At 45.1% G+C, this 25,034-nt stretch overlaps 1 protein-coding gene across 4 annotated transcripts; it reads left to right on the plus strand.

Moving 5' to 3' along the window:
• The first annotated feature begins 5,693 nt into the window (after positions 1-5,693).
• On the plus strand, positions 5,694-24,075 carry LOC123999177 (serine/threonine-protein phosphatase 2B catalytic subunit gamma isoform-like). 4 transcript variants are annotated; one of them, XM_046304672.1, is made up of 14 exons: positions 5,694-6,125; positions 6,221-6,291; positions 15,413-15,610; positions 15,682-15,806; positions 16,093-16,204; positions 16,996-17,141; positions 17,316-17,533; positions 17,610-17,704; positions 17,800-17,925; positions 18,012-18,089; positions 20,342-20,426; positions 20,626-20,723; positions 23,250-23,276; positions 23,768-24,075. In XM_046304672.1, exons 2-14 carry the CDS (start codon positions 6,231-6,233, stop codon positions 23,932-23,934), a joined length of 1,536 nt encoding a protein of 511 aa, XP_046160628.1. In that variant the 5' UTR covers positions 5,694-6,125; positions 6,221-6,230; the 3' UTR covers positions 23,935-24,075. The 4 variants fall into 4 exon arrangements, with proteins under 4 accessions (XP_046160628.1, XP_046160629.1, XP_046160627.1 ...); XM_046304673.1 differs by having other exon boundaries at positions 5,694-6,291; positions 23,777-24,075; XM_046304671.1 differs by having other exon boundaries at positions 5,695-6,291.
• Positions 24,076-25,034: the final 959 nt, after the last annotated feature.

Here is a 25,034-nt window from a genome sequence, read left to right on the forward strand (position 1 = left end):
GTTGGTCGTAGATGCTGGCCATGTTGCCCAACAGAGATCTTCCTTGTCCTTTGAAGACTGTCTCTGGTGGTGAACTGGCTACTTGGTAGTATTGTGTAGTTTGTTAGAACAGATCCTTTGTCCATCCTTTCTTAGCCCATGTTTACAGCTGCGGTTGCTAACGCAATGGCTAGGAGGTATCACTTCTTTAGTGAATAAGAGTTCAAAGTTCATACAAAGTAGGGTCATGTGGGTGAGCTGGTGAATAGTCAAAATGTTCATTACCACTCAACCCTACCATCGCACTTCTGACACCAATCTGTCCTGTTGAACAGAGCAGCAGCAGACCCAGTATGAAAAGTGTGATTTGCGCCATCACCTCAGATCTGATCGATCCGTGGATCCAGTTGTCCCTTTCAGCGATCCTGACCGCAGTCGGAGGGGTCAGCAGCACTTGGTATGGTCTCCTCCACCGAGGTTGGTGCCAGTGCTTTCATCTCAGATCCTTAACCACGATCCAGTCGACAAGGGAGATGTTATGCAGCTGTCCTCCCTTTGGCTTGGGCAGGGTAGCTTGGCACCTTGTTTAGCTCTATCATATACTTTACCATCTGGTCGTCCCCACCGGTCAAGGTAAACTGGGCCTGCTTCACTGGCGCGTTGTCCATCTTCATCTGCCTTCCTGTAAGTACTTACCCAGGCAGGGAGAGAGTTCGATAAAATCCATCATCAAGTGACTGAAAGGCATCTCAGGTGTGGGGTGAGCTGAAATAGGCATGGGTGCAGGTCTTCCAACATTATACAATGAAATATTGCTTACAAAAAATGTCTGCAAAATTTGTAAACCCAAATGTATGTCAATATCTATTAACATACAGTTGAAGTCGGAAGTTTACATACACCTTAGCCAAATACATTTAAACTCAGTTTTTCACAATTCCTGACATTTAATCCAAGTAAAAATTCCCTGTTTTAGGTCAGCTAGGATCACCACTTTATTTTAAGAATGTGAAATGTCAGAATAATAGTAGAGAGAATGATTTATTTCAGCTTTCATTTCTTTCATCACATTCCCAGTGGGTCAGAAGTTTACATTCAATTAGTATTTGGTAGCATTGCCTTTAAATTGTTTAACTTGGGACAAATGTAAAGGGGAGCCTTCCACAAGCTTCCCACAATAAATTGGGTGAATTTTGTCCCATTCCTCCTGACAGAGATGGTGTAACTGAGTCAGGTTTGTAAGGCCTCCTTGCTCGCACACACTTTTTCAGTTCTTCCCACAGATTTTCTATGAGATTGAGGTCAGAGCTTTGTGAAGGCCACTCCAATACCTTGACTTTGTTGGCCTTAAGCCATTTTGCCACAACTTTGGGAGTATGCTTGGGGTTGTTGTCCATTTGGAAGACCCATTTGTGACCAAACTTTAACTTCCTGACCGATGTCTTGAGATGTTGCTTCGATATATCCACATAATTTTCATGCCTCATGATGCCATCTATTTTGGGAAGTGCATCAGTCCCTCCTGCAGCAAAGCACCCCCACAACATGATGCTGCCAACCCCCATGCGTCACGGTTGGGATGGTGTTCTTCAGCTTGCAAGCATCCCCCGTTTTCCTCCAAACATAATGATGATCATTATGGCCAAACAGTTCTATTTTTGTTTCATCAGACCAGAGGACATTTCTCCAAAAAGTACCATTTTTGTCCCCATGTGCAGTTACAAACCGTGGTCTGGCTTTTTTATGGTGATTTTTGAGCAGCGGCTTCTTCTTTGCTGAACGGCCTTTCAGGTTATGTCAATATAGGACTCTTTACTGTGGATATAGATACTTTTGTACCTTTTTCCTCCAGCATCTTCACAAGGTCCTTTGCTGTTGTTCTGGGATTGATTTGCACACCAAAGTATATTTATCTCTAGGAGACAGAACACATCTCCTTCCCGAGTGGTATTTTATTTATTTTACCTTTATTTTACTAGGCAAGTCAGTTAAGAACAAATTCTTATTTTCAATGACGGCTTAGGAACAGTGGGTTTACTGCCTGTTCAGGGGCAGAAGGACAGATTTGTACCTTGTCAGCTCAGGGATTCGAACTTGCAACCTTTCGGTTACTAGTCCAACACTCTAACCACTAGGCTACCCTGCCGCCCCATGTATGACGGTTGCGTGGTCCCAGATGTGTGTACAGATGAACGTTGTAACTTCAGGCGTTTGGAAATTGCTCCCAAGGATGAACCAGACTTTTTTTTCCCGAGGTCTTGGCTGATTTCTTTTGATTTTTCCATGATTTCAAGCAAAGAGACACTGAGTTTGAAGGAAGGACTTGAAATACATCCACAGGTACACCTCCAATTGACTCAAATTATGTCAATTAGCCTATCAAAAGCTTCTAAAGCCATGACATAATTTCCTGGAATTTTCCAAGCTGTTTAAAGACACAGTCAACTTAGTGTATGTACACTTTGACCCACTGGAATTGTGATACAGTGAGTTACAAGTGAAATAATCTGTCTGTAAACAATTATTGGAAAAATTAATTGTGTCATGCACGAAGTAGATCTCCTAACCAACTTGCCAAAACTATATTTTGTTAACAAGAAATTTGTGTAGTGGTTGAAAAACAAGTTTTAACATAAGTGTATGTAAACTTCCGACTTCAACTGTATATACACATCCCCCCTTTTGACACATGGTCCAAACCATGTGACAATTTTTCAAGGTTGGGAAAAGCCACTTGAGGGAGTACAGGGAGGCTCGTTGGGTCCTTCCAGACACCATCAAAGGGGTTACACATGCATGCTGGTTGCCAATATCTCTTTTCTGCTTGCTCAGCCCCTTGTTGTAGCAGAGAGACAGCATTAAAGGAAATAGGGGTGACAGGGGAAATGCATCAGTGTGTTTAGTATGAGCTGCACATTTACAAATAGCAAGTGTGGAAGGTAGGAGTACTGCCCCAAGCAGTTCTTTAAAGGGCACATATCTACAATGTCAGCACAGGTCAATACTGCCTCCATTGCAGCCGCCACATAGCGAAGGCAAGGGAGCAGTGCACGCGCAACAGTATGGAGCGGATTTCCAGTAGAAACCAAGATGTCTCATTTTACCACACACAGTTTGTGTCAGTACTGATGACATAAATCCTTTATTTTCTGAAATGAACAAATGGAAAGGTTTGGAGTGATCAGGTAACCCCAAACAAGGCGACGACGAGAGTGCCTGTTTCAGCCGAATTAGTGCTTCTTCATCATCTTTAGTCCACTCAGTCTGATCCCCCCGTGGCCATGGGTTTCAAATGAATGAGATCAAAGAGAGATTGGACAACTTCAGCGGAATCAATTAACAAAACTCTACAATAGCCAGCCATTCCTAGCAGTGACAACATCTGTTCTTTTGGGGTTTGGTTTGGGAACTTGTAAAATAACTTTAACCCTGTCTGTAGCCAAGCTTCTGCCCCCTGGTGTGATAACGTGTCCCAAATATTTAACAGTCTGTTGAACATATTGCAATTTGTTTTTAGAGGCCTTGTGGCCGTTATCAGCTAGAATATTTAGCAGTGCAACAGTATCAATTTCACATGATTCTCTGTCAGGAGAGCAAAAGAAGGAAGTCATCAACATACTGAACAAGTGTATTTCATTTAGGGGGGGACAAATGACAGCAAATTGGCACCCAATTCATCCGCAAAAATTGTCGGGCTTTTCAGCACAATCTTGTCTTTGAAAGAAAAACGCAAACCAATACTGAGAATCTGGGTACACAGGAATGCTAAAAAACGCATTAGCCAAATCAGCAATTGTAAACCAATTTGAATCTGTCCGTACAGAAGAAAGGATGGTGTCTGGGTTGGGCACAACTGGAGCCCTGGTGTACACTGCATCGTTAACAGCTCTAAGATCTTGTACCGTTCTGCATTCACTAGATTATTTTCTAACAGGTAAAATTGGTGTGTTGCAAGGTGATGGTGTACAGGTGACAACAACCCCCCATGTTCAGCAGAGAGGTCAGTATTTTGCCAATTCCTGCATCCGCCTCCTTACACAGGGGGTACTGTGCATTGTGTGGCTGATATGTGCCTTTAGAAGAGACGGTTCAGGCGTTTCTCCTGTGAGGTGGAGGGGTTGGTAAGTCTGGATAAAGTCCACATGTCATTTCGGTGACCAGTCGTTTGGGAGGCTTAGGGTCTCGGTAGGGGGCAGCCCAGAGGTGTCTGTATTTTACTCCGGAACTTTCTTCTTAGTGTTCATCAGATTCTCCACCGTCTGCCCCCACAGTTGTGGAGGTGGTAGCTGTTGTTGAGGTGGGGGAGCTTAGGGTGGTGAATGATGTTGATGTAGTTCTTCTTTATGTCTGTTCCTACTTGCTTTGCCATTCTTTTCTTCTGCTTTCATCATTGCCTCTGCACCCTTCTCTGCACGTTTCCTCTCGCTCTCTGTCCTTGTCTCTGCTTCAACTTCCCACTTTCTAAAATGATCCCAGCGTGTATAATTGTTCTTGCCTTTCCCTATTTTCTCCAACTGTTCTCTGACTCATTTGAATTTAACAACACTGAGGGTGAATCTCCATTTGTTAAGCGATGCCATTGTGACACGTCCTCGGCAACATTCAGACCCCATTTGCTTACCATCACCTTCAACAGCCCTGTGTAGCATATGGTGGCTGGAGAACACTTTTTCCTCAAGGATGATCCCATCTTGAGTATTTATCTCACTCACACACACAGACAAAATAGAGGAGTGATCAGTTCCTACAACCTAAACCATGTAATTACATAGATTCTGAATCATTGCGTAACTTGTGGTTGAATCCACTTCACAATTATAGCACTTACAGCTGACCAGGGCAGCTCTAGCAGGGCAGACATTTGACAAACTGACTTGCTGGAAAGGTGGCAACAAATGTCTCCCGATCCCTCCCACATCCCTCAGATACAGGACAGACACCCCAGATTTGTTGAAAGTCACTGAGCTCTTCAGTTCGGGCCATTCTACTGTCAGTGTTTGTCTATGGAGATTGCATGGCGGTGTTCTCGATTTTATACACCTGTCAGCAATGGGTGTTGCTGAAATAGCCGAATCCGCTAATTTGAAGTGGTGTCCACATACTTTTGGCAATGTACATTTCACTGTTACTGTATATCACTAGTGGCTATTGACATCTAGTGTTCAAAAAGTACATTGACTAAAAGACAAACTGTTGTACCATGTTTTGTACTCCTTCCATGTTGTGCTGATGCCATGTTATGTTGATACCATGTTGTTGTCATGTTGTGTTGCTACCATACTGTGTCGTCATGTGTTGCTGCCATGTTATGTTGTCTCAGGTCTCTCTTTATGTAGTGTTGTGGTGTCTTTCTTGTTGTGATGTGTGTTTTGCCCTATATTTTTATTTTTTATTTTTAATCCCATCCCCCATCCCCTCAGGAGGCCTTTGGCCTTTTAGTAGGTTGTCATTGTAAATAAGAATGTGTTCTTAACTGACATGCCTAGTTAAATAAAGGTTCAACAGGCTCAACAGTGTGCACCAAGGGTCTTGACCTCAAGGAAACAGTATATTTGTTGCTATTGAGATAAAAATGTGTGTGTGTTTATGTGTCTGTATAGGCGGCCTACAAGCAGACAGTTGTGTGGACAGGTGTGTCCCACAGGTGTCGGGGCATGACAATAATACTACACTACCCACAATACCATGCGTTTGACAGACACAGCCATGTTGTAGGAAATCCGTTTGTGGTGGATTGCTACAGTAATCCTACATACAGCAGTCTGGACGATATATTTGATCACGACTAAAACCCAGAACTGGAGGCCTGGATCAGATTAGGTACAACCAAGAAGAAACAGATTAAATTAAGACATGAATTGAGCTGCGGTGTGTAAACCAGAGAAAACAGAGATCGGTTGGAAACCTTTTCCTGGACCGGAGCAGTCTGTTCATCTGACAGATAATTTGACAGCAGTTGGTTTACAAGCTACCTCTGGCTCGACAAGGCAGGAAGAAAGCTTTCATTTAGTGGTTAAAGTGACCCCCCCTCCCCCTCCCTCCCTCCCCACATCTTGCTAACTAAATTACGTTCCTGCCCAGTTCTTCCCTAGTCTGCTAACCCCTTGCCGGAGAGGACGGCTGCGGATCCAGAGGTGCTGTTGGAGGTAGCTAGCTAGCACGGCTAGTTCATTTCACTAGCTAGCCTGCTAGCTACGCCTTGGAATTCACACCATTAGCTAACTGGTTCCTCCTGGGGCAGATACGCCGAGATGTCGGTGACGAAAGACCAAACACCAACCAAACTGTCCACCACCGATCGGCCCATTAAAGGTAGCTATGCAATTGTATCTCTATTAATTCAGCAAGTGGTTGCAGGAAGTTGGCTAGCAGCTAATACGCGATGAAAACAGCTAGCTAGCGATCAAGCTAACTAGCTTGATTGGCTGTAGATGCACGGATACGGACAAGATGCTTCGTGCCAACTAACGTTAGCAAGCTACTTATATCGTTCAGGTGCTCATCGTATTTGGCTTGCTTGGAACAAGTGCGATAATGTTAATGGTTTGTTCATTTACAAGCTAGCTTCCCTAGTTAGGTTGCTAGTCTGCAGCACTCGGATGACACGTCGTGAGATAATAAAGTATAATAGCAAGCTAATAAATATTTTACCTCAAATAACTTAGATTTTGCCATCAATCTTGTTGTAACAAACTAGCTAGATAGTCAGATGTCTTTGAGACTCCTACCTAGATTATATTTTTAGTTTTATCTGACAGTCACACTGACTGAACTGAAATAAGCGTGTGTTCTCAAGTGTCTTGTCTGTCTGTTTGATGTGTGTCTGGGTCAGTAGACCAGTGAGGCGAGAGAGTGTGTGTGTCAGTGGAGGCTGCTGAGGGGAGGATGGCTCATAATAATGTCTGGAAGGGAACAAATGGAATGGCATCAAACACATGGAAGCCATATGTTTAATGTATTTGGTACCATTCCACCAATTCCGCTCCAGCCATTACCACGATCCTGTCCTCCCCATGATGCCATCAACCTCTTTTGATGTGTGTGTGTGTGTGTGCGCGCACTGGTGGGTTATACCACAGCATACACACACAACCAGGGCCCCTGCGGCATATGCTGAATGACTGTCAGTGGATTGAGTGGCATGGAGCGGGTCTTTTGATTTACAACATGGGTGGCCTATTGGGGTGTGGGGGGTATTGCTACCAACTTGCAACATTTGCTTTCGAAATATCAGCTTCTATTTGAAATTTGTAATGGACTTGTGCAGCATGTAAATGGCAAGCCTAACAGTGCGTAGCCACTGCGCTGTCTACACTGTAGCAGGTATTTATGAATGGTAGCAGGTAGGCTTACTGAATGCTGCCTGATCTAACTGTAACCCTGATCTATGTTATGAAAACAACAACAGGACTGAGGGTAAGGCCTTACGCTCCACAGGGAGTGAAGAGGACCAAGTAGGCTAGAGGAGCTCCAAGAAGTGTGATGACCTTGTTTTTTAAGACAATGTACTTTGTTGTGGACCCAACGTGTGTGTGGGTGAGTCTGTGACAGGCTCAGAGGGTTAGGAGCATCAAGCTGCTGAGGTCATTAAACCTGCCTCTCTGATGCCGCCAGGTTAACCATCCTACAGACAGCACGGGGCTAAACACGCACACACTCACTCATACATAGGCCTACAGCTTGACTCTATGCCCACTGACCTCCCTGGCTGCAACTGTGACCAAAATACTCCCCTCGCTGTGGCTGTCACTGAACAAGATACACCCCACGCTGTGGCTGTCACAGACCAAGATACACCCCTAGCTGTGGCTGTCACAGACCAAGATACACCCCTAGCTGTGGCTGTCACTGACCAAGATACACCCCTAGCTGTGGCTGTCACAGACCAAGATACACCCCTCGCTGTGGCTGTCACAGACCAAGATACACCCCTCGCTGTGGCTGTCACAGACCAAGATACACCCCTAGCTGTGGCTGTCACTGACCAAGATACACCCCTCGCTGTGGCTGTCACAGACCAAGATACACCCCTAGCTGGGGCTGTCACTGACCAAGATACTCCCCTCGCTGGGGCTGTCACTGACCAAGATACACCCCTCGCTGGGGCTGTCACTGACCAAGATACACCCCTCGCTGTGGCTGTCACAGACCAAGATACACCCCTAGCTGTGGCTGTCACAGACCAAGATACACCCCTCGCTGTGGCTGTCACTGACCAAGATACACCCCTAGCTGTGGCTGTCACAGACCAAGATACACCCCTAGCTGTGGCTGTCACAGACCAAGATACACCCCTAGCTGTGGCTGTCACTGACCAAGATACACCCCTAGCTGTGGCTGTCACTGACCAAGATACTCCCCTCGCTGTCACTGACCAAGATACTCCCCTCACTGTGACTGTCACAGACCAAGATACTCCCCTCGCTGTGGCTATCACAGACCAAGATACTCCCCTCACTGTGACTGTCACAGACCAAGATACTCCCCTCGCTGTGGCTATCACAGACCAAGATACTCCCCTAGCTGTGGCTGTCACAGACCAAGATACTCCCCTCGCTGTGGCTGTCACTGACCAAGATACACCCCACGCTGTGGCTGTCACAGACCAAGATACACCCTTCGCTGGGGCTGTCACTGACCAAAATACTCCCCTCGCTGTGGCTGTCACAGACCAAGATACACCCCTCGCTGTGGCTGTCACTGACCAAGATACACCCCTCGCTGTGGCTGTAACTGACCAAGATACACCCCTCGCTGTGGCTGTAACTGACCAAGATACACCCCTAGCTGTGGCTATCACTGACCAAGATACACCCCTAGCTGTGGCTATCACTGACCAAGATACACCCCTAGCTGTGGCTATCACTGACCAAGATACACCCCTAGCTGTGGCTATCACTGACCAGGATACACCCCTCGCTGTGGCTATCACTGACCAAGATACACCCCTAGCTGTGGCTATCACTGACCAGGATACACCCCTCGCTGTGGCTGTCACTGACCAAGATACACCCCTTTCCCTCCCTCCTCCCTCCACCGTTCAGATCGGTCAACCTCCATTCTTGTCTCAACTCCCTTACATTTAGATTTTGTTGTATCTTATTAATTTAAATCGGTTTATTGTATGTGTTACTGTAATTCAGCTTTTAGCTGACCTAGTAAACATGAAATGAAATGGGGGAAAAAACATTTAATGGCATGTCAATTGTGTAACAAGTCAAATTAGGTTCATCTGCTGACATTACCGGTAGACATTACCCTCATTTAGTATTTTATTGGGATCCCCATCAGATGCTGCCAAAGCAGCCGCTACTCTTCCCGGGGTCCGAACAAAACAATGGTCTACATCAGACAAGACATCGTGCACTGCATAAATTTACACTGCTCCACCATTACACATTTAGAATATAATATGTAAAATATTACAACAATACAATGTGTGTCCACAGTCCGTGTTGTCTTTTTGTCGTGTGTGTGGAATTTTACTGCTAACTTGAGTTATTGATGTGGAATAGAGTTGTATGTAGTACTGTGCGTTTCCCTGCCTCTGTTCTGGACTTGGGGATTATGAAGAGACATGTCTTGTGGGGTGTCTGAGCTGTGTGTTAGCTTTGTGTTAGATGTTTGAAAAGACAGTTCGGCACTTTTAACACGTCAATACCTGTCACAAAGACAAGTAGTAATGCAGTCAATCTCTCAACTTTGTCAGGAGAGTTTGACATGCATGTTCTTGATATTAGCCCTCCGTGTACATTTAAGGGCCAGCTGCGCTGCTCTGTTCTGGGCCAACTGTACATTCAATAGATTTAGCATGCCTGTGCTTGCTTAATTTTGTATAGGCCTAGGCCTGTTGCACCAAATGTTGTTTTGCCAACTTTCGAAGAGATGAGTCCGTGTGGAAGCCTACCAAGGCAGATCTAAACCACTAGAAGATTCACACATTTTTCCCCCCAATTGTTTTGTTTGTAATTTACGCTAACCAATTAGGCCTACTGGTCACAAAAACAAATTATTTATATCCCATTCCCTACATCAAATTAGAATAGGCCAAAATGTCATCTTATTACCATTTAACAAACTGCTTTTTAGGCCAATCAGGTTTATTAAAAGAGACGCCTTCTCTGTGTACCCAAACAGTGGCAGCATGGAGGTGATGATAAATTCGTATTACAATAGAATCCATTCATTTTGTCAGAACACATCTCTCATGATAACATTGTTGATTAGTTGCACACCGTTGTTTGTCAAAAGAAAGCAACCTATGCCTTTAGAGATGGAATCCGCAGTATGGGGAACCAGTGCCACTGTTCGCCCCCACATTTACATTTACATTTACATTTAAGTCATTTAGCAGACGCTCTTATCCAGAATGACTTACAAATTGGTGCATTCACCTTATGACATCCAGTGGAACAGTCACTTTACAATAGTGCATCTAAATCTTAAAGGGGGGGGTGAGAGGGATTACTTATCCTATCCTAGGTATTCCTTAAAGAGGTGGGGTTTCAGGTGTCTCCGGAAGGTGGTGATTGACTCCGCTGTCCTGGCGTCGTGAGGGAGTTTGTTCCACCATTGGGGGGCCAGCGCAGCGAACAGTTTTGACTGGGCTGAGCGGGAGCTGTACTTCCTCAGTGGTAGGGAGGCGAGCAGGCCAGAGGTGGATGAACGCAGTGCCCTTGTTTGGGTGTAGGGCCTGATCAGAACCTGGAGGTACTGAGGTGCCGTTCCCCTCACAGCTCCGTAGGCAAGCACCATGGTCTTGTAGCGGATGCGAGCTTCAACTGGAAGCCAGTGGAGAGAACGGAGGAGCGGGGTGACGTGAGAGAACTTGGGAAGGTTGAACACCAGACGGGCTGCGGCGTTCTGGATGAGTTGAAGGGTTTAATGGCACAGGCAGGGAGCCCAGCCAACAGCGAGTTGCAGTAATCCAGACGGGAGATGACAAGTGCCTGGATTAGGACCTGCGCCGCTTCCTGTGTGAGGCAGGGTCGTACTCTGCGGATGTTGTAGAGCATGAACCTACAGGAACGGGCCACCGCCTTGATGTTGGTTGAGAACGACAGGGTGTTGTCCAGGATCACGCCAAGGTTCTTGGTGCTCTGGGAGGAGGACACAATGGAGTTGTCAACCGTGATGGCGAGATCATGGAACGGGCAGTCCTTCCCCGGGAGGAAGAGCAGCTCCGTCTTGCCGAGGTTCAGCTTGAGGTGGTGATCCGTCATCCACACTGATATGTCTGCCAGACATGCAGAGATGCGATTCGCCACCTGGTCGTCAGAAGGGGGAAAGGAGAAGATTAATTGTGTGTCGTCTGCATAGCAATGATAGGAGAGACCATGTGAGGTTATGACAGAGCCAAGTGACTTGGTGTATAGCGAGAATAGGAGAGGGCCAAGAACAGAGCCCTGGGGGACACCAGTGGTGAGAGCGCGTGGTGAGGAGACAGATTCTCGCCACGCCACCTGGTAGGAGCGGCCTGTCAGGTAGGACGCAATCCAAGCGTGGGCCGCGCCGGAAATGCCCAACTCGGAGAGGGTGGAGAGGAGGATCTGATGGTTCACAGTATCGAAGGCAGCCGATAGATCTAGAAGGATGAGAGCAGAGGAGAGAGAGTTAGCTTTAGCAGTGCGGAGCGCCTCCGTGATACAGAGGAGCGCAGTCTCAGTTGAATGACTAGTCTTGAAACCTGACTGATTTGGATCAAGAAGGTCATTCAGAGAGAGATAGCGGGAGAGCTGGCCAAGGACGGCACGTTCAAGAGTTTTGGAGAGAAAAGAAAGAAGGGATACTGGTCTGTAATTGTTGACATCGGAGGGATCGAGTGTAGGTTTTTTCAGAAGGGGTGCAATTGTTATTGTTATCCATTGTTATTGTTGCTGAGCTGAGGAGTGACGCAACATCCCCCCCCCCCCTTTACAACTTCTTTGTTGTAATGTGGCAGATTCACCATTAAGGATTAAAGAGTTATAGTTCATAAAAGGAAATCAGTCATTAGGCCCTAATCTATGGGTGTCACATGAACTGGAATACAGATACACATCGATTGGTCACAGATACCTTCAAAAAAATGTGTGCACAACATTTGAGAGAAATAAGCTCTTGTGTGCGGATGGAACATTTCTGGGATCTTTTATTTCAGCTCATGAAACATGGGACCAACATTTTACATGTTTTTAAGTGTAATTCGCTGCGATCAATAATCAGTTTGTCAGAGGCGTGTGTGTTGTCAGTGCTCTCTGAGGGTTGACGTTTTGACATTTTGACTTAGTTACCGATGGTAACCTGATCAGGCCAGCCAGCTGCATGGCTCTGCCTGTGTAATGATACTGTCTATGAGCCCTTTTTTGCCCTAGGCCCGATCGTATCCTGGGCCCTAGCGTATACAGGAGCTGCCCGGGATTAGTGTGTGTAGTGTGATATGATGAACCAGTATGTGTGTGTGGACTATGTGGCGTATGGGTTAGATAAGATGAACCTTTAGTGTGACATGATTGGCTCAGTCTGTCTGTGACCTGCTTCTGTGGTGAAATGTTACACTAACTGTGCAGAGGGTGGGATAGAGGTAGAGAGATGGAGGGAAGAAATACACTATATGTACAAAAGTACACCCCTTTAAATTAGTGGATTTGGCTAATTCAGCCACACCCGTTGCTGACAGGTGTATAAAATCGAACACATCTCCATAGACAAACATTGGCAGTAGAATGGCCTTACTGAAGAGCTCTGTGACATTCAATGTGGCACCATCATAGGATGCCACCTTTCCAACAAGTCAGTAAAATTTCTGACCTGTTAGAGCTCACATGGTCAACTGTAAATGCTGTTATTGAGAAGTGGACACATCTAGGAGCAACAACGGATCAGCCACGAAGTGTTAGGCCACAGAATGGGACCGCTGAGTGCTGAAGCATAAATCGTCTCCTTGGTTGCAATACTCAATACCGAGTTCCAAACTGCTTCGGGAAGCAACATCAGCACATGAACTGTTCGTTGGGAGCTTCATGAAATGGGTTTCCATGGCAGAGCAGCCACGCACAAGCCTAAGATCACCATGCACAATGCCAAGTGTCGGCTGGAGGGGTGTAAAGCTTGCCGCCATTGGACTCTGGAACAGTGGAAACGCGTTCTCTGGAGTGATGAATCACGCTTCACCATCTGGCATTCCAAATGGACTAATCTGGGTTTGGCAGATGCCAGTAGAACACTACCTGCCCGAATGCATAGTGCCAACTGTAAAGTTTGGTGGTGGAGGAGGAATAATGGTCTGGGGCTGTTTTTCATGGTTCGTGATAGGCCCCTTAGTTCCAGTGAAAGGACATTTTAACACTACAGCATACTCTAGACAATTCTGTGCTTCCATCTTCATGGCAACAGTTTGGGGAAGGCCCTTTCCTGTTCCAGCATGACAATGCCCCCGTACACTAAGCAAGGTCCATGCAAAATGGTTTGTCAAGATCAGTGTGGAAGAATTTGACTGGTCTGTACAGATCCCTGGCCTCAACCCCATTTGAACACCTTTGGTGGAATACCATTAATGCTCTTGTGGCTGAATGGAAGCAAGTCCCTGCAGCAATGTTCCAACATCTAGTGGAAAGCCTTCCCGGAAAAGTGGATGCTTTTATAGCAGAAAAAGGAGGACCAACTCCATATTAATGCCCATGATTTTGTAATGAGATGTTCGATGAGCAGGTGTCCCCATACTTTTTGAAATATAGTGTATTTTAGCTATTTTCAGAGGGAATTATGGATGCAATACCTGGCACCACACCGACGGTAATATAAAATAGGGGGTTCTGATGAATGAATGGGAGACTATTTATGTGACTAGGACTTAATATAGCCCTGCGGGAGGGAGACCGATACAGATGTATTTTTGCCAGTCAAATATGATCTTCCTGATTCCAGTCACTCAGCCATGCAACACACACACACACACTGTCTATCTCTAGACAAGAGCCACCACATTTTAATGTGGAAAGATTGGCACCCTGAGACCTCCAGATGGTATGTCCTGGGTTTTAATGAACCAGTAGAGCTGCTAGAGGGTGTGTCCTGGGTTTTAATGAACCAGTAGAGCTGCTAGAGGGTGTGTCCTGGGTTTTAATGAACCAGTAGAGCTGCTAGAGGGTGTGTCCTGGGTTTTAATGAACCAGTAGAGCTGCTAGAGGGTGTGTCCTGGGTGTTAATGAACCAGTAGAGCTGCTAGAGGGTGTGTCCTGGGTCTTAATGAACCAGTAGAGCTGCTAGAGGGTGTGTCCTGGGTGTTAATGGACCAGTAGAGCTGCTAGAGGGTGTGTCCTGTGTGTTAATGAACCAGTAGAGCTGCTAGAGGGTGTGTCCTGGGTGTTAATGAACCAGTAGAGCTGCTAGAGGGTGTGTCCTGGGTGTTAATGAACCAGTAGAGCTGCTAGAGGGTGTGTCCTGGGTGTTAATGAACCAGTAGAGCTGCTAGAGGGTGTGTCCTGGGTTTTAATGAACCAGTAGAGCTGCTAGAGGGTGTGTCCTGGGTTTTAATGAACCAGTAGAGCTGCTAGAGGGTGTGTCCTGGGTGTTAATGAACCAGTAGAGCTGCTAGAGGGTGTGTCCTGGGTGTTAATGAACCAGTAGAGCTGCTAGAGGGTGTGTCCTGGGTTTTAATGAACCAGTAGAGCTGCTAGAGGGTGTGTCCTGGGTTTTAATGAACCATAGGTGCTAGAGGTGCTAGAGGGTGTGTCCTGGGTTTTAATAAACCAATAGAGCTGCTAGAGGGTGTGTCCTGGGTTTTAATGAACCAATAGAGGTGCTAGAGGGTGTGTCCTGGGTTTTAATAAACCAATATAGGTGCTAGAGGGTGTGTCCTGGGTTTTAATAAACCAATAGAGATACTAGAGGGTGTGTCCTGGTGTTTGATAGATTCATTAGTTAATTAGTGTTTGTAGTGTATATTGTTTATTTTTTAATTTAAACCACGCTCTTATCCAGAGGTGCTAGGGCATTCACCTTATGTCCAGTCTTTACAATAGTGCATCTAAGTATTTTAATGATTAACCAGTAGATTGCTAAAGTGGGGTTTCAGGTGTCCTGGGTTTGATTGAACCAGTAGAGCTGCTAGAGGAGTTTGTTCCTGGGGGCCAATGAACCAGTTTAGATCTGCTGAGGGTGTGTCCTGGGTGTTAATGAACCAGGCCAGAGGTGGATGAGGGTGTGTCCTTATTTGGGTTTTAATAAAGCCTAATATAGGTGCTAGAGGCAAGCACCATGGTCTTGTAGCGGATAAACCAACTGGAAGCCAGTGGAGAGAGCAGAGGAGTCCTGGGTTTTAATAAACTTGGGAAGGTTAGAGATACTAGATGGGTGTGTCCTGGATGAGTTTAGGGGTTTAATAGATTCATTAGTTAATTAGGAGATTTGCCTGTATTAGGATTGTTTATAATAATGTTGTATTGCTTTGTAGCGGTGCCCTACCCCCCTGGCTCCAAGCTGACGGTAAAGGACCTGTATGTAGATGGGAAGCCCAGTGTTGAGGTGCTCAAGACCCATCTTGTTAAGGAGGGCCGTCTGGAGGAGGAAGCAGCTCTTCGCATCATCACTGATGGAGCCAACATCCTGCGACAAGAGAAATGCATGCTGGAGGTGGAAGCACCTATAACAGGTAACCTCTGACCTGTTACTAACCCCAAACATTCTCTGACAGACGGACTTCTAACTGTGTATGTGTTGCAGTGTGCGGGGATGTCCATGGCCAGTTCTTTGACCTGATGAAGCTGTTTGAGGTGGGTGGCTCGCCCAGCAGCACCCGCTACCTGTTCCTGGGGGACTATGTTGATCGAGGATACTTCAGCATCGAGGTCCGTGTGTTTCTACATCTGCTGTTTCATCTAACATTAAGAGCCGTGGCCTGTAACCCGGTCTTGAGTTGCAGGGCTTAGGAGCACATCTTTAAAATCAGCAGCACAGTACCCAGTTGTCGTGGAACCCCACCCCACACACAATTGGGTTTTGTGTCCCTCTTAGGTTCTGATTAAGCCAGTGTATTCTAATGATATTACATATCTATTGTCCTTCATTCTAGCTGTTGTGATGGTAGCTAGTGTTAGCAACATGAGATGGAACTCACTCTCTCGTTCTTTTCAGTGTGTGTTGTTCCTGTGGACTCTGAAGATCAACCACCCCGCCACTCTGTTCCTACTCAGAGGAAACCATGAGTGCCGGCATCTCACAGAGTACTTCACCTTTAAACAGGAGTGTGAGTGGTGCTGTGTATTTATGGTCTGTGTGGGGGTGGGTGCAGGTTTCTGTGCCTGTGTGGTTGGTACAGGTTGCTGTGCCTGTGTGGTTGGTACAGGTTGCTGTGCCTGTGTGGTTGGGTGCAGGTTTCGGTGCCTGTGTGGTTGGGTGCAGGTTTCGGTGCCTGTGTGTGCGTGTCTGTGTTTCTGTGGGTGGGTGCGTGTCTGGGTTTCTGTGGGTGGGTGCGTGTGTCTGTGGGTGTTCTGTCTGGGTGGGTTTCTGTGGGTGCGTGTCTGGGTTTCTGTGGGTGGGTGCGTGTCTGGGTTTCTGTGGGTGGGTGCGTGTCTGGGTTTCTGTGGGTGGGTGCGTGTCTGGGTTTCTGTGGGTGGGTGCGTGTCTGGGTTTCTGTGGGTGGGTGCGTGTCTGGGTTTCTGTGGGTGGGTGCGTGTCTGGGTTTCTGTGGGTGGGTGCGTGTCTGGGTTTCTGTGGGTGGGTGCGTGTCTGGGTTTTTGTGGGTGGGTGCGTGTCTGGGTTTCTGTGGGTGGGTGCGTGTCTGGGTTTTTGTGGGTGGGTGCGTGTCTGGGTTTCTGTGGGTGGGTGCGTGTCTGGGTTTCTGTGGGTGGGTGCGTGTCTGGGTTTCTGTGGGTGGGTGCGTGTCTGGGTTTCTGTGGGTGGGTGCGTGTCTGGGTTTTTGTGGGTGGGTGCGTGTATGTGTTATAGTAATAATAATGTCCTCTCTGTTCTAGGTAAGATAAAGTACTCTGAGCGTGTGTATGTCTTATAGTAATAATAATGTCCTCTCTGTTCTAGGTAAGATAAAGTACTCTGAGCGTGTGTATGATGCGTGTATGGAGGCGTTTGATTGCCTTCCCCTGGCTGCGCTTCTCAACCAGCAGTTCCTGTGTGTCCACGGAGGCCTGAGCCCCGAAATCACCTGCCTGGACGACATACGCAAGGTATGACCCCTGACCTCTAACCTGCTTTGGATTAACTCTCTATTAATTGTTTTAACTGGTTAAGTTGACAATGATATTAAGTGTTTTGACTGGTATAAGGAGCACCCAGCGTTATTTAACTGTTTAACCGGATTAACCCTGTAGATTCACTGTGTTTAACTCTGTGTTGACCAGCTGGACCGGTTTAAGGAGCCCCCTGCGTTCGGACCCATGTGTGACCTGCTGTGGTCAGACCCTGGAGAAGACTACGGCTCTGAGAAGACCCAGGAACACTTTGCTCATAACTCAGTTCGAGGCTGCTCCTACTTCTACAGTTACCCAGCAGTATGTGACTTTCTGATGAACAATAATCTGCTGTCAGTAATAAGAGCACATGAAGCCCAGGATGCTGGGTGAGTATTATTAATAATATTAATTCATAATAATAGTAGTATGATACTGTTTTGTGATATAAACTGTGTATTCCAGGTATAGAATGTACAGGAAAAGCCAGACGACGGGTTTTCCTTCTCTGATCACGATATTCTCTGCTCCGAATTACCTGGACGTGTACAACAACAAAGGTAAGCAAACACAAAGGTTACCCATGTTAGAAACCATGACAACAAGGTAGAAACCATGGCAACACAGGGAAGATCATGTGTGTGTGTTGTTGTAGCGGCGGTGCTGAAGTATGAGAACAACGTGATGAACATCCGTCAGTTCAACTGCTCCCCTCATCCCTACTGGCTGCCCAACTTCATGGACGTCTTCACCTGGTCGCTGCCCTTCGTCGGCGAGAAGGGTGAGTGTATGTGTGTGTTATAACGGTGTGTAGTAACTTTGGGCTTCTTGTTACCTTTGCAAGACAATGTGTGTGTGTTCCTACAGTGACAGAGATGCTGGTTAACGTGCTCAACATCTGCTCTGATGACGAGCTCATGTCTGAAGGAGACGACACCTGCGAGGGTAAGAGACACAGACACTTAACAACTCTTTCATATGGACTTTCCATGTATGAAAATGATGATTATAGTTGCAACGTGTTTCTTCAAAGAGGAAATGAAACCTTTAAGGAAGTGAAGTTGTTTTTGACTGAAGTGCAGTGTAGCAAAAATAGATGTGAAGAGAGGTGATAGAGTTCACACCCCTAACGGATCCAACAACAGATATTTATCAACGCCTCTATTGTTGCCACATGGCAGCTGAGTATCAGCTGAGCTGTGTGTGTGGGCGCGTTCAACATTGCAGCAGACTTTAAAGTTGACTGACAGATCTAAAAATCCATTTACCCATGATGCGTCACGGTTTGGGATGCTCTCGAACACGGACGGTGTGTTATGTTTCACAAGTCTGTTACCTCACCCTTCTTTCTCCCTCTCTCCTTCCTTCTTTCTCCCTCTCTCCTACCTTCTTTCTCCCTCTCTCGTTCCTTCTTTCTCCCTCTCTCGTTCCTTCTTTCTCCCTCTCTCCTACCTTCTTTCTCCCTCTCTCTTCCTTCTTTCTCCCTCTCTCCTACCTTCTTTCTCCCTCTCTCCTACCTTCTTTCTCCCTCTCTCCTACCTTCTTTCTCCCTCTCTCCTACCTTCTTTCTCCCTCTCTCCTACCTTCTTTCTCCCTCTCTCCTACCTTCTTTCTCCCTCTCTCCTACCTTCTTTCTCCCTCTCTCCTACCTTCTTTCTCCCTCTCTCCTTCCTTCTTTCTCCCTCTCTCCTACCTTCTTTCTCCCTCTCTTCTACCTTCTTTCTCCCTCTCTCCTTCTTTCTCCCTCTCTCCTACCTTCTTTCTCCCTCTCTCCTTCCTTCTTTCTCCCTCTCTCCTACCTTCTTTCTCCCTCTCTTCTACCTCTTTCTCTCTCTCTCCTTCCTTCTCCCTCTCTCCTACCTTATTTCTCCCTCTCTCCTACCTTCTTTCTCCCTCTCTCCTTCCTTCTTTCTCCCTCTCTCCTACCTTCTTTCTCCCTCTCTCCTACCTTCTTTCTCCCTCTCTCCTACCTTCTTTCTCCCTCTCTCCTACCTTCTTTCTCCCTCTCTCCTTCCTTCTTTCTCTCCCTCTCCTTCCTTCTTCTTCCCCCTCTCCTTCCTTCTTTCTCCCTCTCTCCTACCTTCTTTCTCCCTCTCTCATTCCTTCTTTCTCCCTCTCTCCTATCTTCTTTCTCCCTCTCTCCTTCCTTCTTTCTCCCTCTCTCCTACCTTCTTTCTCCCTCTCTCCTACCTTCTTTCTCCCTCTCTCCTACCTTCTTTCTCCCTCTCTCTTACCTTCTTTCTCCCTCTCTCCTACCTTCTTTCTCCCTCTCTCCTTCCTTCTTTCTCCCTCTCTCCTTCCTTCTTTCTCCCTCTCTCCTACCTTCTTTCTCCCTCTCTCATTCCTTCTTTCTCCTCTCTCTTACCTTCTTTCTCCCTCTCTCCTACCTTCTTTCTCCCTCTCTCCTTCCTTCTTTCTCCCTCTCTCCTTCCTTCTTTCTCCCTCTCTCCTACCTTCTTTCTCCCTCTCTCCTACCTTCTTTCTCCCTCTCTCCTTCCTTCTTTCTCCCTCTCTCCTACCTTCTTTCTCCCTCTCTCGTTCCTTCTTTCTCCCTCTCTCTTACCTTCTTTCTCCCTCTCTCGTTCCTTCTTTCTCCCTCTCTCGTTCCTTCTTTCTCCCTCTCTCCTACCTTCTTTCTCCCTCTCTCCTACCTTCTTTCTCCCTCTCTCCTACCTTCTTTCTCCCTCTCTCCTACCTTCTTTCTCCCTCTCTCCTACCCTCTTTCTCCCTCTCTCCTACCTTCTTTCTCCCTATCTCGTTCCTTCTTTCTCCCTCTCTCCTACCTTCTTTCTCCCTCTCTCCTACCTTCTTTCTCCCTCTCTCCTACCCTCTTTCTCCCTCTCTCCTACCTTCTTTCTCCCTCTCTCCTACCTTCTTTCTCCCTCTCTCCTTCCTTCTTTCTCCTCTCTCCTACCTTCTTTCTCCCTCTCTCCTACCTTCTTTCTCCCTCTCTCCTACCTTCTTTCTCCCTCTCTCCTTCCTTCTTTCTCCCTCTCTCCTACCTTCTTTCTCCCTCTCTCCTTCCTTCTTTCTCCCTCTCTCCTACCTTCTTTCTCCCTCTCTCCTACCTTCTTTCTCCCTCTCTCCTACCTTCTTTCTCCCTCTCTCCTTCCTTCTTTCTTCCTCTCTCCTACCTTATTTCTCCCTCTCTCCTACCTTTCTCGTTTTCTCTCCCTCTACCTTTCTCTCCCTCTCAGCTGGAACTTCTGCTGTGAGGAAGGAGGTAATCAGGAATAAGATCCGAGCGATCGGGAAAATGGCCCGTGTCTTTTCTGTGCTCAGGTACAGTACACGCGTGTTTGACTCTCTCTGGTTTCATTGATTAGATGTAATCAACCACTGTAAAGGCATTGATGAGAAGACCTGCAGACAGATTCTATCTGGACTTGGTTATGTTCAGCTTCCAGTCCACTCTTTGTATGGTGCCCCGTTTGTAACAACCATCCTGTTGACTCTGTAAACTGAATGTGTGTGTTGACAGAGAGGAGAATGAGAGTGTGTTGCAGCTGAAGGGACTGACCCCCACTGGGGCCTTGCCTGTGGGAGTTCTGTCTGGAGGACGGCAGACCCTGGAGAGCGGTACGTATGCACACCTACACACACACACACTCTCAACTGAACTACTATTGCATCATGAGAGAATTGTTTTATCCTTTCCCTGCACTCAAACCCACCAACAGACTTAACCCTCCCTCTCTCGGGCTCCCTGACTCTCACACACACACACACTCCCTGGCTCTCACACACACACACTCCCTGGCTCTCACACACACACACTCCTTGGCTCCCTCTCACTCACCTATCCCTAATCCACATTCTCTAACCTGCAGAATTCTCTTTAAACCTTGATCAATCTCTTAAACTCAGAACCTTCCCCTTTCTACACTAATCACAGTCATGTGTAACTCCTGTGTCACGTTTCAGAGGGAAGTGGGCTGGGGAGGTTGGGGTTGAATGATCGTATGACTGACTGCATTGATAACAACTCACTGACAATAGATGTTTAACACTGAATAAATAAATTGATAACTCACTGACTGTAGATGTTTAACACTCTGAATAAATACATTGATAACTCACTGACTATAGATGTTTAACACTCTGAATAAATAAATTGATAACTCACTGACTATAGATGTTTAACACTCTGAATAAATAAATTGATATCTCACTGACTGTAGATGTTTAACACTCTGAATAAATAAATTGATAACTCACTGACTGTAGATGTTTAACACTCTGAATAAATAAATTGATATCTCACTGACTGTAGATGTTTAACACTGAATGAATTGATATCTCACTGACTATAGATGTTTAACACTCTGAATGAATTGATATCTCACTGACTATAGATGTTTAACACTCTGAATAAATAAATTGATATCTCACTGACTGTAGATGTTTAACACTCTGAATAAATTGATATCTCACTGACTATAGATGTTTAACACTCTGAATAAATAAATTGATAACTCACTGACTATAGATGTTTAACACTCTGAATAAATAAATTGATATCTCACTGACTGTAGATGTTTAACACTCTGAATAAATTGATATCTCACTGACTATAGATGTTTAACACTCTGAATAAATAAATTGATAACTCACTGACAATAGATGTTTAACACTGAATAAATAAATTGATATCTCACTGACTATAGATGTTTAACACTCTGAATAAATAAATTGATAACTCACTGACAATAGATGTTTAACACTCTGAATAAATTGATATCTCACTGACTATAGATGTTTAACACTCTGAATAAATAAATTGATATCTCACTGACAATAGATGTTTAACACTCTGAATAAATTGATAACTCACTGACAATAGATGTTTAACACTCTGAATAAATAAATTGATATCTCACTGACTATAGATGTTTAACACTCTGAATAAATTGATAACTCACTGACAATAGATGTTTAACACTCTGAATAAATTGATATCTCACTGACTATAGATGTTTAACACTCTGAATAAATTGATAACTCACTGACAATAGATGTTTAACACTCTGAATAAATTGATATCTCACTGACTATAGATGTTTAACACTCTGAATAAATAAATTGATAACTCACTGACTATAGATGTTTAACACTCTGAATAAATAAATTGATAACTCACTGACAATAGATGTTTAACACTCTGAATAAATAAATTGATATCTCACTGACTATAGATGTTTAACACTCTGAATAAATAAATTGATAACTCACTGACTGTAGATGTTTAACACTCTGAATAAATAAATTGATATCTCACTGACTGTAGATGTTTAACACTCTGAATAAATAAATTGATAACTCACTGACTATAGATGTTTAACACTCTGAATAAATAAATTGATATCTCACTGACTGTAGATGTTTAACACTCTGAATAAATACATTGATATCTCACTGACTGTAGATGTTTAACACTGAATGAATTGATATCTCACTGACTATAGATGTTTAACACTCTGAATGAATTGATATCTCACTGACTATAGATGTTTAACACTCTGAATAAATAAATTGATATCTCACTGACTATAGATGTTTAACACTCTGAATAAATAAATTGATATCTCACTGACTGTAGATGTTTAACACTCTGAATAAATAAATTGATAACTCACTGACTATAGATGTTTAACACTCTGAATAAATAAATTGATATCTCACTGACTGTAGATGTTTAACACTCTGAATAAATAAATTGATATCTCACTGACTGTAGATGTTTAACACTGAATGAATTGATATCTCACTGACTATAGATGTTTAACACTCTGAATGAATTGATATCTCACTGACTATAGATGTTTAACACTCTGAATAAATAAATTGATATCTCACTGACTATAGATGTTTAACACTCTGAATAAATAAATTGATATCTCACTGACTGTAGATGTTTAACACTGAATGAATTGATATCTCACTGACTATAGATGTTTAACACTCTGAATGAATTGATATCTCACTGACTATAGATGTTTAACACTCTGAATAAATTGCTAACAACTCACTGATCTGGGTCTGTTGGTAATGTTAACTCTCTCTCTGTATGTTTTGGGCATGGCTCTACTACTCACGCTTACACAGCTACCGTACAGGCAGAAGAGGCACGAGGTACGCAAGTCATTTCTCATCTCTGTCTCCATCTCTCTTCCTCCCTCCCCAAAATTTGAGTGTATTATTGTTGTTTATATACATATTACTAAGTTAAGAGGACATACCATGAAGTTTTAAAGTATCAGACTATTTATGCCATTTACCAAATAGTCTGAGACTTCGCTCCACTCCCTCTCCTCCACCTGGTCTCAATCTCCTTTTCTCTGTTTGTTTGCTGCCTTGATGTTTTTGAAGTAAGTGTCTAACCTCTAACAACCAAACCCCTCAAGTCTACAATGTCAGACTACACTTTATGTATTAGACTAAACATGACCATATTAGACTATACTTCTATTACCCCTACCAACCACTACCTAGTACCTACTAGACTGTAGATTAGATCCTAAATCTTCCTCTTCACCCCCATACCTCCCTTACTAAGAGTCAGACCAAACCCCCTGTATTGTGCTGTATCCTGCACTGATGCTAAACTCCACATCTCTCTCCAGCTATCCAAGGGTTCAACCCGCAGCATAAGATCCAGTCCTTTGAGGAGGCCCGAGGTCTGGACAGGGTCAATGAACGGATGCCCCCTCGCCAAGATGCTTCTCCCCCTCCCAATAACCTCCCAGCCAGTGGCCCACCTAACAAGAACGGGACCAACACACAGGCCTAGGCATCTGGCCCACCTCCCTCTGTATCCCTCTCTCCCGCTCAAATTTTTCCCTCTCGACTCTCGCTCTCCCTCCCCCGCTCTCTGTATCCCTCCCTCCCGCTCTCCCTCCCACTCTCCCTCCGGATCCCTCCCGCTCTCCCTCCGTATCCCTCCCTCCCGCTCTCCCTCCGTATCCCTCCCTCCCGCTCCCTCCGTATCCCTCCCTCCCGCTTTCTGTATCCCTCCCTCCCTCTCTCTGTGTCCCTCCCTATCCTACTCCCTCCGTGTCCCCCTCTTTTCCTGCTCTCCTCTTCTCCCTCCCTCTCTGTGTCCCTCCCTATCCTACTCCCTCCGTGTCCCCCTCTTTTCCTGCTCTCCTCTTCTCCCTCCCTCTCTCTGAGGGGCAGTAAGGATGGGTCTTTGTTACTTGGCCTCCAGAGAATCAGTCCTAGCATCATGTTTATTTATTTCATCATCTAGAAAGAATCTAATGTCATTGGAGTCTAACAGTGGATCTGAACAAATGACATGATTTAATCTACATTGTACATTTCTATAAATGATACATGACGACTCAATCTACAATGTACATTTCTTTATTGACTGTCCCTAGGCTGGGGCATCACTGCCATATTAAATAAAAGGCAATCCATTTTGTAATTTTGAGTTGATAATTGGGATAATAGTCACCTTTTCACCACCTTTTTACCTATTTGTGTGCTTGGCAAAGGAAGACCTACGCTGCAACTCATATAAAGGTCTTTGCCTTGGTACTTTATATATTAGACAACATTACTAAGATATAAAGTACCTAGGCTATGATGCCTAAGATATATAGTATATAATGTACCTAGGCTATGATGCCTAAGAAATATAGTATATAAAGTACCTAGGCTATAATGCCTAAGATATATAGTATATAATGTACCTAGGCTATGGTGCCTAAGATATATAAAGTACCTTCGCTGTGTCTGTGTCCCACCCAAAAAGAGCAAGCAAGAGCACTTGAATAAAAAAAGAGATCCGTTTGAACCGCCATTGCATTAAATCCATCCTTTCTAATGCCAATGACAGTGTGACAAGAGTATTGACATTTATATTATATGTACATTATAAATGTT

The sequence above is a fragment of the Oncorhynchus gorbuscha genome, linkage group LG16 (assembly GCF_021184085.1).
Source record: "Oncorhynchus gorbuscha isolate QuinsamMale2020 ecotype Even-year linkage group LG16, OgorEven_v1.0, whole genome shotgun sequence".
Classification (NCBI taxonomy): domain Eukaryota; kingdom Metazoa; phylum Chordata; class Actinopteri; order Salmoniformes; family Salmonidae; genus Oncorhynchus; species Oncorhynchus gorbuscha.

What these genes read in the sequence shown, in the direction of transcription:
- LOC123999177 (XM_046304672.1), top strand. Translation starts at nt 6,231, where the DNA reads ATGTCGGTGACGAAAGACCAAACACCAACCAAACTGTCCACCACCGAT. An exon ending in CACCGATCGGCCCATTAAAG is followed by an intron (nt 6,292 to 15,412) that starts GTAGCTATGCAA and finishes ATTGCTTTGTAG; the next exon opens with CGGTGCCCTACCCCCCTGGC. An exon ending in GCCCTTCGTCGGCGAGAAGG is followed by an intron (nt 17,926 to 18,011) that starts GTGAGTGTATGT and finishes GTGTTCCTACAG; the next exon opens with TGACAGAGATGCTGGTTAAC.